At 34.1% G+C, this 16707-nt stretch overlaps 1 protein-coding gene across 4 annotated transcripts; it reads left to right on the top strand.

The window, feature by feature from the left end:
* The first annotated feature begins 5854 nt into the window (after nucleotides 1-5854).
* Nucleotides 5855-16707, top strand: LOC129318695 (uncharacterized). 4 transcript variants are annotated; one of them, XM_054963628.1, is made up of 22 exons: nucleotides 5855-6035; nucleotides 6271-6341; nucleotides 6437-6509; nucleotides 6696-6818; nucleotides 7548-7717; nucleotides 8073-8222; nucleotides 8502-8645; nucleotides 9158-9218; nucleotides 9387-9700; nucleotides 10895-11026; nucleotides 11112-11231; nucleotides 11358-11444; nucleotides 11563-11694; nucleotides 11797-11914; nucleotides 12002-12127; nucleotides 12988-13122; nucleotides 13529-13671; nucleotides 13965-14105; nucleotides 14734-14925; nucleotides 15516-15662; nucleotides 16180-16247; nucleotides 16352-16707. In XM_054963628.1, the coding sequence occupies exons 2-20, from the start codon at nucleotides 6291-6293 to the stop codon at nucleotides 15606-15608; spliced, it is 2505 nt and encodes an 834-aa protein (XP_054819603.1). In that variant the 5' UTR covers nucleotides 5855-6035; nucleotides 6271-6290; the 3' UTR covers nucleotides 15609-15662; nucleotides 16180-16247; nucleotides 16352-16707. The 4 variants fall into 4 exon arrangements, with proteins under 4 accessions (XP_054819603.1, XP_054819577.1, XP_054819595.1 ...); XM_054963602.1 differs by having other exon boundaries at nucleotides 5856-6035; nucleotides 14734-15036; XM_054963620.1 differs by having other exon boundaries at nucleotides 5856-6035; nucleotides 14734-15036; nucleotides 15516-15791.

Here is a 16707-nt window from a genome sequence, read left to right as displayed (position 1 = left end):
TTTCCATCCTCCTCTGTTAAGCACATAAGTAAATTAAGGTCTTATCATAGAACCTTACTAGTCATTTGTATCTAAAATAATCAAAAGCATCAATCTCAACCCCTTTACCGTTGTTAAGCGGCTTGGCTTTTAACAGAAGATTTTATTGATGTGGTAAAAGAGGCTTGGACTTTAAATGAGTGAACTAAAAATCTAAAGAATTTTAAAAAGAAAAGTATTGACAGGAATAATAATAGAGTTGGAAATATCTTGAGTGAAAAGAGAAACCTGTCAAAGAGATTTGAAGGTGTGGAGAGAGCAAGGGGAAAGAGAGATAGTTTACAACTTGTTCGGGTGGAAAAAGAGTTATGGAAAGAGTATAATAAGGTGTTGGCTTAAGAAGAATTGATTTGGTACCAGAAGTCAAGGTATAAGTGGCTAAAATAGGGAGACAAAAGTAATAGCTTCTTTCATGCACCTACGAAAGTAAGGAGGAAACATAACAGAGTGGAAAGCCTAAAAAATCCAGTAGGTGAATGGATCTTTAAACAATTAGAGTTGAAACACTTGGCCAGAGAATGCTATATAGATTTATTTACAAGTAACAAGGAAGATAATAAAACTTCAGTGACAAATAGCTTATACCCTCCTCTCAGCAAGATAGGCATTCTCTTTTTGAATGCTGCAGTGAGTAATAGTGAAATAAAAGAAGTTATCTTTGACATGGCCCTATTTAAATCCTTAGGCCGAGTAGTATCCAGGCTTTCTTTTATTAAGACTTTTGGCACATTATTGGAGCACCTTTTTGCAAGTTGGTGAGAGAGATTTTTGAAGAATCGGAGAAGGTTGAGCAAGTAAATAATACACACCCTATTTTGATCACAAAAGTAGATAAATTAGAGACTATTAAAGACTTTCAACCTATTTCCCTCTGCAACGTAAGCTATAAAGTGGTGTCAAAGGTGATTACAAGAAGACTTAAGAAACTTATGGATAAGCTCATTGGCAATCATCAATATAATTTCATTGCAGAAAGGTAGAGTAGCAATAGTATTAACATTACACATGAAGTGATCCACTCAATAAAGAATAAGAGAAACAAAGAAGGTATGACAGTAATGAAAGTTGACCTAGAACAAGTTTATGATAGACTTGAATGGTCTTTTATTAAAGAGACTTTAAAGTTGGTGGGCTTTGATAAGAAGATTTGTAATGTAATCATGGCATGCATTTATACCTCGAGTATGCAAATTGTTTGGAATGGTGAGAACACTGAACCTTTTAAACCATCAAGAGGATTAAAACAAGGGGACCTGATCTCTCCTTACATCTTTACTATTTGCATGTAAAGGCTTAACCATGTGATTCAAGATGCAATCAGGGAGGAAGATTGGAAGCCAATCCATCTCAATATAGGGGGACTATGTATTTCTTATCTTTTCTTTGCTGATGACCTTGTGTTCTTTAAAGAAGCTTATACAGATCAGGTTGAAATTATGCTAAAGTACCTAACTCATTTTTTTTAGCCTCCAATTAAAGATGAATTTGTCTAAAACTAAAATGTGTGTCTCTTTAAGTGTTCATCTCTCTCGAGGATTGGAGCTTAGCAAACTTATAGGAGTTAGTATAACTGGAGATTTGGGGAAGTATTTAGGAGTACCTCTTCTTCATCAATGTGCCTCACATATTGTGTTTACTCCTTTTTTAGAAAAATTTAGAAGATAACTCTCAAATTGAAAAGGGAAGTATCTTACTTTAGCCTGAAGAATAACTTTGATAAAGTCAATTCTCTGTGCCCTCCCCTTCATATTTCATGCAAACTATGATCTTACCAAAAAAGCTTATTCATGATCTGGAGAAGGATTATAGGAACTTTTTGTGGTAGAAGTAAAGAAGTGAAGAAAATTCATCCAATTTTATACAGTTATTAATGACAAGAGTAAAGGTGGCTTGGGTATCAAAAATCTTGGAAAATAAAATGAAGTGCTTGTCATGAAATTATGCTGGAATATTCTTTGCAGAAAGATACTCTGTATGTGCAGATTCTTAAAAGTAAGTATGGCTACGGGAATAACTCATTCCCCAATGTGAGAAAAAAGAAAGTCTCTTTTTTCACATGGAAAGGAATATGTGCAATTTGGGGAGCCTCCAAGAAAGGAATAGGAAAAAATTGGCAATGGAAAATCGACTTCATTTTGGTTTAAGAATTGGTCTGGGATGCGAACTCTTCTTATTGATCTCATTTTGGGTAAGGAAGTGTTGCTCATCGCAAATGCACGAGCTGTAGTAAGTAATATAAGATGAGTAAAGTATTATTTTCTCGAGAATTTGTTTAAAAACAATGATTAAACAAAAAATTAAGTAAATTCAATCAAGTTGAGCCAAACATAATTAGGAAAAAGTTAATTTTGTAAACTAAACGAATACTAAAAAAATAAAGAAAAGTAATTGATTTACAAACTTCAAACAAAAATTGGGACTTAGGATTATTTATCCCCTTTGTATTTCATAACACCAAAATTACTTCCTCTCATAAATGCTTTTAATGAAAATAAGTGCTAAACTAGGATTCTAAAAATACTTGGACAAGCTTTCTTAAGTTATGAACAAGTGTTTAGTTAAATTAATTGTTTAATCTCTTGTTACAATTAATAAAACTCAATTTTAAATACCAACCCTAATGTGGCTATGCAAAACTAGCAAGTATATCTTTATCTTACTAAAAAAGTTATCCATTCAACACGTAAATATCAAATTCTTACACTATTAAACGCAAGTTCTACACTTAACTTAGCCTTTTCAAGTATCAATCAAATGAACCCGATATCTAAAAGGTGGGTAATTAACTTAGAAGCATTAAGAAAAGAGTAAGATAAACACATATATATCATTAATCACAAAAAAAGAGGAGGAACCTAGTGTTAATCCATACAATGATTTTAAATAATCCTAGAACAAAGAGTTTAGTTATTCATAATCATTCGCGAGTTACAAATATGCAAAATAATTGGACCCATTTTAGATTACAAGATAGGAAAGGGAAGAGGAACAGAAAAACTAAAGAAAAGGAGCTCTAAATGTTTTCAAATTTCATTCCCTTGCTTCAAGCACTTTCAATGCCCAAACCTTAGCGCATCCAAGCTCCAAATGTGTCTAAAAGTGTGTAGAATGACTTTGGGTTAGCTCTTTGAATATAACTTCAACCAATTTCAGACTTAATAAAATGCAGCGTTTTCTGACAGTTGGCAAAAGTCGTGAATAAAAGTCACGACTTTAGAATGACTTTGAAAGTTTTACACTGTTTTTACAACTAACAAAAATTATTCACTTTGTGCTTGATTTCTTCATCCAAAAGCCTTCTAAAAAATTCACAAAGCTCTAGAAACGCTTCTAATCAAAACTTCAACCAAAATAACATGAAATTGGGCAAAAAATATCAAATAAAAGCCAAGAGTACAAACCCAAAACAAAATAAACATTTTCCTAACTTGGGCAATAAAAACGTATACAATTGAACCAAAATAGATTAGAATCTAAGGAAAATATGATGAAATAACATAAAATTCTAGAGGTTAACAAGAAGGCTTCATTAATCATTAAGAGAAAGCGAGTGATTATATGATAATGCTAGGAGAATAGAACAAAGAATAAGTGGGCAACTGGTTTAGTACTTTTATTATTGATTAAATAACGTGTGCACACCCACCCCATGAGGAGAGAGGAAAGGATATATTCTTATGGACTCTATCTTTAGATGGATCCTTTTCTGTTAACTCTGCTTATCATTTTACTTTTGTAGGTACTGCACTGGAGCAGTGAATGATACCATTTGGAACTCCTATGGAGATGGAAAGTGCTTGAAATGATTAAGTATTTTATGCAGATCTTCACTCATGGAAAAACTCATCCACAATAATTCAGAGTAAGAAGAGGGCTCTCAAATTTAGCGAAGTGCCTTTTTAACTATAAAGATTTGGAAGACCGAATGCACCCTTTGCGAGACTGAAAAAATGCAAGGGGACGATGGCAATCAATAGTCAACCAGGAATATTGGTACACTTCCTTTACTCTTCAAGGAGTTGAATAAGTTAAATGGAATCTAACTCATGAAGCTGGCTAAATGGCCATTAGAGACATTATTTAGCCTGCACTTTTTGGTTGTACTTGTTAAGATATATGGGTAGATAGATGTAATTTCTTTTTTTATTTGAGAATCAAGAGCCTAAGAGTCCCTCCAATGCTAAATATAGTTTTTATCGTGCATGGATGGACAAAAATCTCCATTTGAGCCATACCTTTCGTGATGATGTTACAGTTGTTCAAGATGGATGTACACCACTAAAAGGAAATGCTATCAAATTAGAGACGGATGGTTTTGTTCTTACAAGTGGCCAATGTGGATGTGGTGGAATGCTGTATCACAATAATGTTGAATGGTTGAGGGGCTTCAGTTGTAAGTTGACCATAATTCCTCCAACAATTGCAAAAATTATAGGACTCATCTAAGGGTTAAATATTTGCTAGACTAAAGGCTATATAAATGTTGTTGCTTTTCTTAATAGTACAGAAGCCATCAATCTCATCACCAGGGGTTATAGTCAAGTTCACCCATACTAGGATATCATTGAAGAAGCAAGGAGTATAATTGGGAGGAATTGGTCTGTTTCTATTAATTTCATATATAGGAAGTCAAATCTTGTTGTTGACACTCTAGCTTGATGGGCACATAACCAGGAATTATTCTTTTGCATTTATGATCAGTGATCACAAACCATCTTTTATACTAAGAGATGGTGGTTGATGATAGATTGTTTTGTTGTCTTTTTTTTTTGTTTCGTAATATTTTGTACACTTATTGTTTTTAGTTGTCATTGATAGTCTCAGTTTATACTAAAAGAAAGCATTTTTATATTTGATGACAATGAAATAAAAAAAAAACAATATACGCTTGCAAATGCAATGGAGGAATTTATACTTAAAATCATAGAGAGAACTAAGTATCATGATATCAGATTGTGAGAGAAATTATGATGGAATGAAGGTCGTGGAATGAAAAAAAATTAATTTATGGTTAATAATCAAATTGTGGATTCATATAAACCATTAAATATATTTTAGGAAAGCTGTCAATATTCAATTTTACAAATTTTGAATTTTAAAATCTCATAAATTTTAAATTAATTCGTATATGCTTGTGATAGTTTTTTTAAAAAATATTTACACTGAAAAGATTATTAGTCCTTAATCAGTGGAGAAATTTTCAAGAAGAGAATGGGATAATTGAGGGATTGAAGGCTTTTTATTAATTTTTAAGTTGCAGGAAATTATGCTTATATTAAATTTTAAGTTGGGATAAGTGATGGTGTGATAATAGATGGGATTATAAGAGAGAAAATTCAAGAATAATTTAAAAAAAGATTAAGATAATAAGAGAGAAAATAAAGATAAGGGGAAATTATTTTGACATTTGTAAATATCATATTCATCATTTTAAAAAAAATTTAAAAATCAATATAGTAATAAATGGGATCATGAAAGAAAAAATTTAAGAAAAAATTAAAAAAATTGAGATAATAAAAAATAAAAATAACGAATGAGAGGAAGTTATATTGACAAACAAAGATGTCGTACTTATTATTTTTTATTTTTTAAATTAATACTCATGTCAGATACGCTAGAATTGTGGGATTACAAAATTCCCTTGTATGTTAAGCTGTGGTTGATGCCTGTGGTCTATTTTTATACTTACATGTATATATAAATTGCGTTTTCATATGTTGAAAATTCAAATCAAATCTATCCGGCTAACCTTGAATTTTTGAAATAAATGTTTTTCTCCCCCATCATTTTATTATTTTTATTTTATTTTTGTCTTTAGAAAAGAAAAGCAGTCGGAGCGTATCGTTCTGGTTCCCGCTACGTTGAGTCGACGAGTCATCTCGTTCCGCCGCCTCGAAGTGACCCTTTCAGACGTTCCTAGTCATATACGTTCGCCGCTTAATCGTCTCCGGCACCAGGGAGCACAAGTGTCTTCTGCTTCTCAATCACCGTCACAGGTAGTTCCCTTATCTCCCATCTCTCTTGCTCTTATCACCTGTGACGGAGACTGATGAGGGCAGCAAGAATAATCTCATATTCTACTTATTATTGACTTATCTTCGTTTTAGTTCTCTATCCTAGTCTTTTAACCTTCTTAGTAAAAGGTTTATGTTATATTCAGTTGCGACGTAGACATCTATTTACTCTGTCTGGACCGTTGAATGTTTATTTGGTCTGTTTGGATATTTTCAGGCCATAATTGACCGGAAAATATGACCCGTTCGAAAGCTCCTTCAAAGAAAAAGCATGGCGTGGACTTCAAGGTTACTGAAACGCATTAGTAAAGCGCTTTCATTAAATTTACTGAAACGCAGTAATATGAAAATTCTTTGAATGCTCATTGATTGAACACTTGCAGAAAATAAAGCGAAAGATAGGGAGGAAACTGCCACCACCTAAGAATTCTACAAATACTGAAATTAAATCCAAAGGTACTACATTATTTCAGCTGCAATTTCTATCTAGGTTTCATTATTGATATGACTGTTCACCGGTTTAACAATCAATCAAGTCAACTTTAAATGTGCTCTTTAAAAATGAAATGTTCTTTGGGTTTAATACTTCAAGTTCTGAATGATTTTTCATGAACTAGTTTTATGCTTACACGTTTCTGGCAGCAATTATTTTGCCCGAGCAGAGTGTGGCATCAGAGAAGGCAGGCTTAGCAGTAAACAAGAAAGGTTTGACATTAAAAGAGCTTCTTCAGCAAACATCACATCACAACCCAAAAGTTCGAAGAGGTATATCCTTGTTGAATGTTTTGTCATCATGCTAGCAGTGTCAGTAAAATATGTTTGAAGCTAAAGTTAGTGTTGGAAAAGAAAAAAGACGTCAAAGACTTATCTGCACCAAATTAAGTTGAACTCAGTACTAAGTTAATTGGGACGTGGAACTGAAGAATCCGTAGGTAATCTTTAAAACAAACATTTCTCTAGAGGCAACCACAATTGAATAAATGAACTGTAAAGATGGTGGATAGATGTTCCAGACAGGGCTTTTTCTTAACTTTCAATTAATATTATCGAATTATTAATTGCATTGCAAGTTAATTGTTGTCTTTGGGATCTTAGAGAGTTTACTTGAATGGCATGTTGTTGTTGCTGCATGTATTAATTATCTTTGCTCTTTTTTATCATTTTATTGAAGCATTCGGCTTTTATTTTATTTACATGTTGTCTTTGGGATCTTAGAGAGTTTACTTGAATGGCATGTTATTATTGCTGCATGTATTAATTATCTCTGCTCTTTTTTGTCATTTTATTGAAGCATTCAGCTTTTATTTTATTTACATGTTGTCTTTGGGATCTTAGAGAGTTTACTTTAATGGCATGTTGTTATTGCTGCATGTGTTAATTATCTTTGCTCTTTTTTATCATTTTATTGAAGCATTCAGCTTTTATTTTATTTACATGGTACTCAAACGCTGACATAAGCTATTCCTTCCCCCTCCCCCTCCCCAAAATTCAAAGATGCATTGGCGGGTATCAAGGAATTGTTCATCAAACATCCAACAGAACTGAAGTTGCACAAGTATGCTGTTGTGCAAAAGCTTCGTGAGCGCATTGGTGATGACATTAAAGTGGTTCGAGATTCATTGTATGATCTATTTAAGTTAGTGATTTTGGCTGGCTGTGAAGAGGTATTTATAATTTAATTATCTTCACTATCTTTTCTTTAACGCTGAAATGGAAGCTGGGTGACCAATAATCAAAATAAAATATTCTAAACTTGCATCGTATTTATTGAAAAACTGTGGAAAGGTTGGTTTTCTTTTTAACAGTAAAAAAATTCTTATTGGGATTCAAAAGTTACTTGCATATCCTATATTTGATTGGAATTGTCATTTTTGATGCTCTCTTTAATCCTGGTTCTGGAGATCTAATTTATTTTACCTCGATGCATCTTGCAGTCATTACATTTAATGCCACTGTACATTTATTCTGTTTGCAATTGATTTACCTTATTCTTATGTTTATTTCTCCCATATTTTGTAGGATAACCAAGAGCTGGTTGTTTCCTTGCTGATGACTTCCATTTTTCAAGCAATGACACATTTAGCAATTGACATTCGGCTCAAAGCTTTTGAATTCTTGGATCTTGTTCTTGAGTTTTATCCACCTTCCTTACCTTTATATGCCGAGAAGGTGCCGTCATTTTCTCTATAAAAGATATATTGGAAATTGCTGCTGGAGATGCATGTGCATGTGTTCTTCATGGAGAAGGGAATGTTAAAGGGCATTGACTCATGCTGTATTGGCAGGGGGCTTCTTTAATTTTGTTGATGTTCCTGCAATGAGATATTGATTTCTGTGTCCATCTGTTCAAATATTGATCTTTTTATTCTTTGGTGTAACTGTGTGGCTCAATTGAAATAGTCATGTTAGAGCTTTGTATTTACTGTTTCGTGGTTGCATTGTGGGCAGATTTTCCAGATCTATGATGATATTCTAAGGAAGAACCAGTGCTATTTACAGGAGAGAGGGAAACTGAAGGTTGCTCTTGTGGGGTTGGTTCGCTGCTTGTCACTCTTGCCATGGCAGAAACAAGAAACTAATTTGCATGATAAGGTATCTTGTTTTCAATTAAAATAATGAACTCATGTTTTGGTAATCCTATGTGTAAAGTTAATTGCAGTTGGCATTTTAACTATATTCTAGATAAAGTTTGTCAATTCGTGCCTTTGGAGGCTCTAGTGTGAATATGAAATATTTTATTTGTTTTTTTATCATAAATTTGAGTTACCCCACCTAGTGGAATAAGGCTTGCTCCTGCTGTTGTATATTATGCAGATTTGGAACTTTGGCATATAGTGAATGGAGCAAGTGCTGTTGCTCAGAAACCCGTTAAATAAAATATTATTTTGCACAATGCATATGATTTTCTGGAATGATGCATATCAAATTTTTGAGGCACTCAGCTTTTAAGACTACTTTACGTTGGTTACTGTTTCTGACCACATCTAGCGTTGCTTGCTTTTTCCTCCACACAGATTTTTTTTTTAATTGTATACTCTTGCTTATTTATCAGCTGCTTTTTTGGCTTCACAACTAGTCTCTGATGCTTTCTTTAATTCCAATAGAATGATGCTGGACAGAGGGTATTGCATGCTTTTGAGGATGATATGCCTGCAAGATCTACTGGTAAAGCATCATAAATTTTAAAACAGATATTTGATATACTGATTTTGATGAGTTTGAATAATTTGTTAGTAGAATTGTTTATTCAACTTTATGATTCCGCATTCCCCCCCCCCCCAATTGGGACACTAATGGTCTGACTATCCTGCTTTATACTTTCTCTGTGTATAGGTTTTCCTCTTATCATAAAGAAGCTGAAGGATCTTCTGCCAGTATTGCTAAATACTTTCCAGGAATTTATTCCTCAAGCTCTTGCTTCCCCAAAACTTGATGGGATGTCTTCTGCTTGTATGCTGTCTATACTTAATTGCATAGATATGATAATCAGGTCCTTTATTTATGGGAGTTATGGGAAGCAGTCAGAGTCCCTAAGTTCTCTTGGTGAGCCTGGCGTGATGATATGGGATGATGCTATCTCTTCCTTAATGTTGAGGAAATTGTTTTCTTTGTTTCCCCTCAATCCTGTGCATGATCATTCAGAAAAGGTACTTATTTTGTGGGTTTGTTTTCTAAACCTTAGGGAGGGGATGTGTTTATGCAATATAGGATGTGGAAGATAAAATAGAATTATTCAGACTAATTGGTTATTCCTCTTTAATGTCTCTGTTAATCTGACCTTTTTTCTATCAATTGTAGCATTTTGTTTAGCCAGGTATTTAGTTAATAATGATTACATGTTGCTCTGCTACAAGGTTTCTGCTGTAGGCATTTTATGTTCCTTTTAAATTTCTAGTTGGCTTCCCAACATATTGCTCAGCTAGTTATTTAGTTATGAAGGAATTTAATTGCTTTTTGATGAGTATACATTCCTGTTATACTATTTCTTTATTTGGAGATGTTTGTTCTATATTGCATCTTTTTTCCTAGGCTCTCCACTGAAGTTTGAGTTTTAAACTAGATGTTATCCACCTGTCAAGCAACCTCATGAGTGCTAAACCCAATTATATTGTATTTTTTGTTAACTGAGTAAGAAAATGATATATAAATCATGACATGATTCATCTTTAATTGAGGATGAATAAACTTTTTGCAATAGATACTGATTCTTCTCATAGCCATCCCTAGTTGCTGAAACATATTTACTGTAGTGCTTTGCCTACCTTATCCTTTGGATTTAATGGCTGTTAACCTTATTGAATAAAAATCAATCTCATGTAGTGTAAAATCTTTTGACCTAGTGGAGTAATGGGAGGAGTAAGCAGATAGTATAGGAAGGACTATTTAGATCACTAATAGCAAGCATAGCTTATGCTCTTATGGCTTGAGATGGAATGTTGACCTTTGATAAGGCATGCCTTGTGTTCCAACTTGGCAAATATTGATCACTATTGTAACATGCATTGGTTTCCAATGAAGGTGTTCAAAGTTGGATAAGCACCAGTTGGCAGTCCTGTAACTTGATAGTTAATTGGGATATTTATATTGATGATGTGTTTCTGCGAGTGTGACTCTTGGTTTAGGTGTTTGTACTGGATAGTTGAAAGTTAACAGTGGCATGTGTTACACTGTCACAGCAAATTTTTATGTAAAATAACCATACAATTCTCTAGATAAAATTTTCTGGGGTGAAATGCCACTTATTTTTGGTAGTCCCCCCCTCCCTTTGTGAAAAGTGGGGGTCAGACTAAGATAGATTTGCACTCTCTATGGATCTGATTCCTTTTACCTATGCTTTGCAGGAATATGACAGATACCTTGAACTTAATATGGTCGTTACAAAAATATTTTTTCTGCTCAAGGAATGGACCTGTCTTCCTTTTGATTTGTTGGAGAAGTTTCTAGAATTTCTGGAAAATGCACTGCTTGGGAAGGTTTGATAAATGGACCTATAACTTTTTTAAAATTTAAGCTATTGAATTATATAATTTTAAAGCTGTTGGACTTGTTACTATGCAGGTTTTTGAAGCTTCACAGTCAGCTAACCCTGTCTGGGAAAAGCATTTAATTCAACTCCTTCCTTTTATTCCTAAAATTGTTACATGTGAGGCGAGCTATTGGACACCTCGTCTTCTTCAGGTTTGACATATAATTGTAGAGATTCTGAATATTGATTGTTTCTTTTAAAGCCATTGACCGGGTTTTCTTATTCTTTTTAAATTATGTAACTTGCTTGCTTTGATAATTAACACTTCTTGAATGCAGGCATTTACACAGACATTCAGGGAAAGCAAGCCAGCTTCTTTATTGAAAATGGCCTGTCTTTCTGCAATTGAGGATATGCTAACTTCTGTGAGTTTGGCTCCATTTTTATTCCAAATAATTACTTTAAGTTGGAGTCTTGGATAATCAAGTGAAAGCAATTTATACACTTTAATTGAATGTGTTTATATTTTGGTGCAAATTATAGATCCAAAGTAAGCTTCATCTAGATGCCAGCTATCCGGAAAATGTTGAGTTTCAAGATGCTTTGATTGCATGGATAAGAGAGCTCCCTTTGTTGCTGATCCAGGTTGGTGATAAACACCCAACGTTCTCACAGGTAGTCACTAAAGCAGTACTTAATGTGAAGTTTTCAAATGTAACTTGTGGTCTTAACTCACTGGTTTACTATCTACCCTTTAAACATTCCATGTTCATTCAGGCTGTGTTACGTCTTCAACTTTGCATTGGACGGTGTGCTTTGTCAAACTCATCACTTGTTAGCACATATGACAACATGCAATACTCATTGCAGGAGTTTTATTGTGCATGCCAAGAAAGTAAACAAAAACAGTGTTGACTCGGTATTTGTGGTTTATTACCTATACTCTTAAATCCTAACCTCTCATCATATTGCCCTGTTGCAGGAAACATGTGTTATGGTCCCTTTATCAGGCTTCCTAGAGAAGCTCAAGAGCTCTCTTTGTGTTGCCTTTACTATTTCTCTCATGTGGATTCACATTTCTTGAAGACAATATCTTGTTGCTGCCTATGTATGTATTTTTGTCCTTTGGCAAAATTGTAGCTAGCTTTCATGTTTTGTTCAACATTTTCTTCACTGTTTGATCTCTTATCACATGCACAATAATTAGTTTCTCGTGCTATACATGTATAGATTAGAGTTCCAAAATTTTCATTGCACTGTTCTCTTGATGCTGTGCTGGTGTGTGTCAAAATTAACAACCAATGTTATCTATGCCCATGGGCTTTTCTGCTTGATACTTTGTGTATTTGTGAATTGAATCAAACGCTCTGTGAATTTTCTTTTATTTGCTCACTGATCTGTCATTGAAAATTTAACTGTAAGTTGTTTAAGCGCTTATATTGTTCCCCAAGAAAAAATCCAATGAACATATGATAAGTGGAATGTAGTTGTTCATAGACAATGAATTCAAAATCTGTAGCTGGTGTCTCGTGAAAAAATGAATATTATTGTCTCACTAGATTGTTTATAGGTTGCATCAAATAAAATATTTAGGCTTTCAATCTTCCCATTAAGGATGTGGTTTCAACTATTTGAAATGCATTATTTTAATATAAAACGTGGGAGCTATACAAAATATTTGCAATGAAAAAATAAACTTGAGAGTAAAGTACCAAATTATTTGGTATGGAGATTCTGAAAACAGAGACACCTTGTGAAGTATTGAACAATTAGTAAGTTGATTGACCAATAAGAACCATTCTTACATGGATAAGTTATAAAGGTTAGTGGTACCTTTTTACAGTAATTACACTTGCTATTGGTGTTTTTACAATATGTTCAGTGTCATTAAAGTAGGATGCTCATAACCAAATGCTTTAGTAGGTTTTTATTACTTAGCACCTCTGCATTTCTTTGTCTCCTTTGTAGGTCCTAATCTAGATCCCCATGTGTTATTTCGGACAATTGAGGTTCTTCATTCAGCGTACAGAGCTGGACGTATTGATATTGCTGATCACTTGAGTTTCTTCATTACCTTACTCTCAGGCTTTAAAGTTTCTCATGGTAGGCCGCATATTTATATGGTGATGGGCACCCAAGTGGGATTATATGGTCAACTTGTTTGAGCTTATCTTTATGGGAGATTTATTTTTTTGGGGTGGGGGGGGTTGGTTATCAACGTAAAATTCTGCTTCTTGATAATTACTGGATAGATAAATACAACTTCGACATAGTATGCCTTGCATGGTCTTGAGCTTGTGAAATCATGAGGATGAAGAAAATGTTGTTAGTCACTGGTCATGTGTGCCCGACTTTCTAGGCAAATAATACTGCCCCACTGGTGGTTTAGTATAGTGATCTCAGATGATTAAATTAGGGAATATCAACTTCTCTATTTTATTAAACATATCTTCTGTAGTCATCCAATGTCAAATTTTATTCTGGAGCTGTTATTGATTGAATTTTACAGAAGTCGTTTCTCCTGGCTTGGGTGATGATCCAATCTTCAAAACTTTCAAGTCTATTACGAGTGTTCTTTGTTCACATCTGGCTATGATGGGCAATAATTCTCTTGTTCTAGAAATGCTTGAGGAAGTGATACTTGATCAGATAGTAAGTTGATTCAATTTCTTCCTATAACCAACCAATTCACTAAGCTTTGTTTTGCATTGAGTTCTCTTCTTTATTGACTGAAGTAATCATCTCCCTTTTTTACTTTTCTTATCTTTGGTCCACCCTAAGACATTTTAGAATCATGAGGTCATATGCATTTACATTGAGGTTTTTTTTTTTTTTAAAAAAAAAAACTGAACTACTAATTTTCCCTTTCTTTTACTTTTATGATTGTTTGATCCATTCAGAGATGTTCTCAAATGATGAGTTCTCACACTTTTATTGTGTTGCAGTTGCTAAAGCCTCCAGTGGATAACAGTTGTTCTCTCCTAAGAATGCTTGTAACAGTGGATGTTAAGCCTACAATGCTTTCTGAGAAAAGTATTGACACTCTGGGAGTTTTTCTTTCAGAATATTTGATAGATGTTGTGCAAGTGAGTATATTGTTTAAAATCTGACGGCTAGTCAATTATATATGTCACAGCTAAGTGGGGATTTAACCATTTTATATTACTTCTTTCGGGTTTTCAAATTCATGCCTCTCATTGAAAGTTGAAATGATTTCTTATTTGTTTTTGTCTTTTGCCTTGTTTATTTTGAACGTCAAAAAACAGCAATATCTTTGTAAATGTGATAAGTAAGATAATATGTTACATGGATTAAACTTAAAAGATGTGGTTCCTTTTTGAGAAAAATTAGAAGTGTCCTTAAAATCGGCAAAAAAATCAATCAAGATATACAGAGTTGGATGGAGAACTTTCTATCTGGCCTTGCAGTTTTTTTTTTTTTTTTGGGGGGGGGTGTTACTTCACCTTGTCAGTCATGTTTATTTGGAATTTTTTAACTACTAAATTATAGATCACATGTAAAACCGAAGAGTCAATCCATTTGAAAGAATGGCAACTACATATTTCTATCTTCTGCGATTTATTTTATTCTATTTTTCAACCTCATTTAATGCTGTACTTGTTTTCAACTCTTTTGGTAACCATGTCTTTCCTCATGTTTCATCTTCAGTTATCCTTAATTCGTTGATTGATTATCGACTTAACTGTCTTACAGTGCATTCCAGAAGATGATGACAAACACACCCTGTCCAATCAATTAAGTACCCTGCATTATTATCTACTTCCTTGTTTTTTCTTGTTTGATCGGTGCCACAAGCTTATGAATCTTGTGTTGAAGAGCATGAGATCCGCTATAGGAGGAAGTTTTTCAGCAATTGCTGATTCTAGAAAGGCCTTCTACAATAGGGTAAATGCTGTTGCTTCTCTACTTTCGTTGATGCACAAAGATCCTAAATTGCGACAGATAATGTCTTTATTCAAGGCGGATGTTGATAACATCCTGCAAGTTTATTTGCAGGTTGGTTTGTGCTTGATGTTCAATAATTTTTTTCCTTTATGGCCTTAGATGTTCAATATTGTTGATTGCTACTTTGAACATGTCATTCTTGAATATTAATTATGCGATGCCACTTTATAAAAGATGGATGGATACAACTTGTATTTGTAATGGTCGACAAAAGCTAAAATTTCTGAGATGTTAGATTTTCATCCTTTCGGTGAGGTATGAGACGAGTGTAAATGCTGGCTTCATAAGCATCCAAGCATCTTGAACATACATGCACAAACACATCCAACTGGGTTACCTTAAATACCCTCGTATGCTAGATGCTTGGATGAAGACGATGGTGAAATAATGCCTTGTGAATAGTTCATGTCAAAATCATGTTTTTCTACTTTATGCTTTTCTTTTTGGGATACATTTATGGTAATGTTCTTAACTTTTCTCAAATATGGTAATTTGGTCTTTTCTTTACTCGTTTCTTTGTTTTGGTGCAGTTATCAGAAAATATCAGTGTGGAAATTGAAGAAAGGGATAAAATAGATCGGTCATTTGATCAACTAAAAATTCTAAGAAGTTCGCTACCCTAAGAGACGGACAGTCTCCAAAAGAGTGTTTTATAGCCGAGCAACTAACTTGTCCATGTGAGTTTTCATGACTTCACCACCATTTTGCCTTGGTCCTATTTTTCTTGAGACTTCTCATTCAGCCATGTTGTGGATTTTGGAGTGAAAAGCATGCATGGAAATTGCCTCTGTTTCATGTTGAAAGAGGTGGGATGCTTTGCTATTTTTTCTCAATGGTATGTTTAAAGGAGCTGCCGACCCCACCTAGTGGGATAAAAGCTTGTTGTAGTTGTATGTTTAAAGGAGCTGCTTAACAATTACACTTGCTGTGCTGAACTTAACACCCCCCCCCCAAAAAAAAAAATTATTGCCTTAATAAAATTGTTGTTTGTGCATTATAATATTGTCATAATGCTTTATTATTTAAAGCTTGCATTTAGCTAATCAGATATATCATATGATGACAATCATTGTCGCCTAAGATTAATTCATTGATACGGTTCTATCAGGTCTCAAATTTGTCTGTGTCTCTTTGCGATTAGAGGAATAGCAATTCGTTGAGTAGTTCTGATTTCCTATAACCTAACCTTTACAGGAATGGTGAGCACGGAAATCTGCTTAAATGCGCTGAAGGATGATAAGCGCTGAAGTTTGCGAGACAATGTTGGTTTCACTCTTCCAACGTTTAACGTGGCAAAATTTCCTTCCATGTTTCCCTCTCACATGGCAGGTATGCTGATGACTTTCATGATTGGTTTAACTTACAGAGAATGCTGGACGACAACTGTTAAAAGGGGAACGTGTTCATTTTGAGCTGTTAGTTGAAATTGGTATCTTTGTTGACCGTTCATGCTAACGCGGGAAGATGTCCAAGAATATCACTTTTGTGCAGTGGCCATCATGTGATTCTCTGAAGTGCATTGTTGTCGTCCATAACTGGTAATTTGTTTTTTACTGTGGGTAAGTAATTTTGAGTTCTGCCAGCTGGCTATTAGTTCCCATGTCGAGATATGTAATATTTGTCTTCATTTCTCCATAATGTCTTGCTCTAACAGCCTTGCTGCCATGAGTGTCAATGGCGTATTCCTCAATGAAATTATTAATGTTGTTAGAACTTCCACCA

Source organism: Prosopis cineraria, unplaced genomic scaffold (assembly GCF_029017545.1).
Source record: "Prosopis cineraria cultivar Desert tree isolate PC_DT_omini unplaced genomic scaffold, ASM2901754v1 PC1, whole genome shotgun sequence".
NCBI classification, from domain to species: domain Eukaryota; kingdom Viridiplantae; phylum Streptophyta; class Magnoliopsida; order Fabales; family Fabaceae; genus Prosopis; species Prosopis cineraria.
Note: the sequence above shows the minus strand (reverse complement) of the source record. Positions and strands in the feature narration are given on the sequence as shown.

Coding starts and splice junctions, on each gene's coding strand:
- LOC129318695 (XM_054963602.1), top strand. CDS start 6,291: ATGACCCGTTCGAAAGCTCCTTCAAAGAAAAAGCATGGCGTGGACTTC. Junction 11,445..11,562: donor TTGAGGATATGCTAACTTCT/GTGAGTTTGGCT, acceptor TGCAAATTATAG/ATCCAAAGTAAGCTTCATCT. Junction 15,037..15,515: donor TCCTGCAAGTTTATTTGCAG/GTTGGTTTGTGC, acceptor GTTTTGGTGCAG/TTATCAGAAAATATCAGTGT.